General features: G+C 35.9%; 1 protein-coding gene across 1 annotated transcript in view; it reads left to right on the plus strand.

Annotated features, from left to right (window-relative positions):
- Nucleotides 1–1625, plus strand: part of LOC111395599 — a 3044-nt gene extending 1419 nt beyond the window's left edge. The window contains exon 2 of the mRNA XM_023021654.1: nt 453–1625. Within this exon, the coding sequence (XP_022877422.1) occupies nt 453–1280 (828 nt within the window). The 3' untranslated portion in view covers nt 1281–1625. The remainder of the gene's footprint in view (nt 1–452) is intronic.
- Nucleotides 1626–2362: the final 737 nt, after the last annotated feature.

The following is a 2362-nucleotide window of genomic DNA, read 5'->3' on the forward strand; positions in this document are numbered from 1 at the left end:
CCCCCCTACATGAAAAGGATAGGGAAGGAGAGGATAGTGCCAAAGAATGATAAACAATTTATCTTAATGAAGAGGATAACATAAGAATCAAATATATTGATGGTTCTCTTAATGGTCCTAAGGTCCTATCGGTAGTGATGATATGAGACACTTCTAGTTTTTGTCTAATTATAACCTAATTATAGCCATAGGTTATAATTTTGTTATGGGGTTACTAATTTGAGAACTTTTAAATTCCTAGTGTATTGATATATTTTATATTTATGTGTAAGACTTTTAGATTTGTTCATTTGGCTATTGTGGATTTTCAAGATGGTTCATTCTTTGATTGCTGATTAATAGTTCACTCAATAACACTGATATTGGCACTTGAACAGCACCTTGGACCTAGAGATGTTCTGTGTTAATCTTAACATCAAATTTGGCAATTTGTTATTTTTCTTTTTGGTTAGACGGCAGATGAAGATAAGGAAATTGATGTTGAGGCCAACTATCAATCGGAAGCAAGCACTGGCGAGAAACGCAAAAGAGAAGGGAAGTTAAGATCTAAAGTTTGGGAACATTTCACAAAGATCATAAAGGAGGACGGAACGTGTGATAAATGCCAATGCAATCACTGCCAGAAGCTATTTACTTGTTCAAGCAGAAGTGGGACGACTCATTTACTCCGTCATGTAAGTGATGGGATATGCCCTGTTTTTAAACAAGATAAAAAGGAGAAGTTACCTGCGACATTAAATTATACGAAATCGAACCTTTTTTCTCTCCCGTGGAAATATAATCTAGGTCCTGGCCAATTAACCACCCAACAACCTGCTGATGTTGAGATTGAACTACTACCCGACGTGTTATCTGATCTTGACCATCAGGCTGTTAAAGAAATACAAGACGATGGTGGAGTTCAAAAACTGACACCTTCACGTGGAAAACTTCCTCAGCAGTCCACATTAAAATCTCAACATAAAGGAGAGCCATGGATGAATGAGTTAAGGGCTTGTGTAGCTAAACTTGCTGAGCTTACAAATGTAAAGATTCCAATGGGATCCCTTATGGCGGCACCTGTTTGTGCTCCAGATTACTCGATAGCTGTTGCTCTCAAGTTTTTGAATGAAATGGAAGATATCCCGCAGTCAAGTGACATGTACTTAGATGCTTTTGAGATTTTGCAGGATGAAGGTGAAAGAGAATCTTTTGTTTGTTTGCCCCCTGAACCGCGCAGGAGATGGATGCAAAGGATGTTGCACCGGCGCTACCCTCTACGGTACAGTTCTAGCATTTAGCAGGGGTATTGGTGATTGTGGCACTTAAGGGGACACTTTTAGCCGCTGGCTGTTTTATTATTCTGAAGATCTTGTACTTCTTAAAAGGAAAATAGTGGCGAAAGGCTATGCTTTGGAGTGCAGTTGGCTTTGGCCGATGTAGCCTATAACTATCGACCGAAGGGAAAAAGAAGTTTATAAAAGTAGGTGGGCACCGGATACCCTGGAATGAAGCATCACAGGATATAACTTCGACCCTGATTTACTACTCTTAGATCTAATGTTGTGGGCTTGTAATCGATTTTGTTTGAAGTATGAATTTGTATGCTTCAGGAGAAATAATATTTGTTGAACCCTCTTCTTCTTCCTTGGTTAGAGCTCTGTAGCTATCACTTTGTTCAACTCAGAAGTTGTCTTGTCGTCGTAACATGGGCACAAGGGGTGAAAAAGAGAGGAACAGCTTAGGAGTTTAAGGTCATGTTTGGTACTTACCACAAGATTAGATTTGATTTGAATAAAAGTAAACAAATTAGGTATAAGGTATTGGCATGAATTCTTTGAGAGTTAATCAAAGGATGCATAGTGATAATTCGATTCATATTTTGAACATTTGAGGAAGGGTGAATTCGAATTTTTTATTATCAAACATGTACAAGAAGAAGTGTGAAAAATAATTCTTCAGAATTGTTTTATACGAGTTTTTGTAAGAGTGTATTAAAGGCATTGACGTACAAGGTATGAATGATTGTTACACACTTTTTCCTGTGTTCATTTTGGCTCATTGAGTTTTTGATAATAACAAATGATTAATTGGTGTAATCTAGAAGTCTCTAAATAATTTTTGTAGTCGGCATCTATTTGATTGATATTAAAATCAAATTTTTAACAGATGTTAGTGAAAGTTATTGAAAAGTTGTGAATCTTATGAAATATTTAATTAAAATTAATTATCGACTTTGATTTTGATAGAAATTTAAATTATAATTTCTATCAAACAGGGACTTAATCTAAAAGGGTACAATTCACTCTTCATATTATTCTGTCATATTAACGAAAAATCCAATGTTTTTCTTTTATACACTTTAGAGCACGCTTGACAACTA

This window comes from Olea europaea, chromosome 6 (assembly GCF_002742605.1).
Source record: "Olea europaea var. sylvestris chromosome 6, O_europaea_v1, whole genome shotgun sequence".
Taxonomy (NCBI): domain Eukaryota; kingdom Viridiplantae; phylum Streptophyta; class Magnoliopsida; order Lamiales; family Oleaceae; genus Olea; species Olea europaea.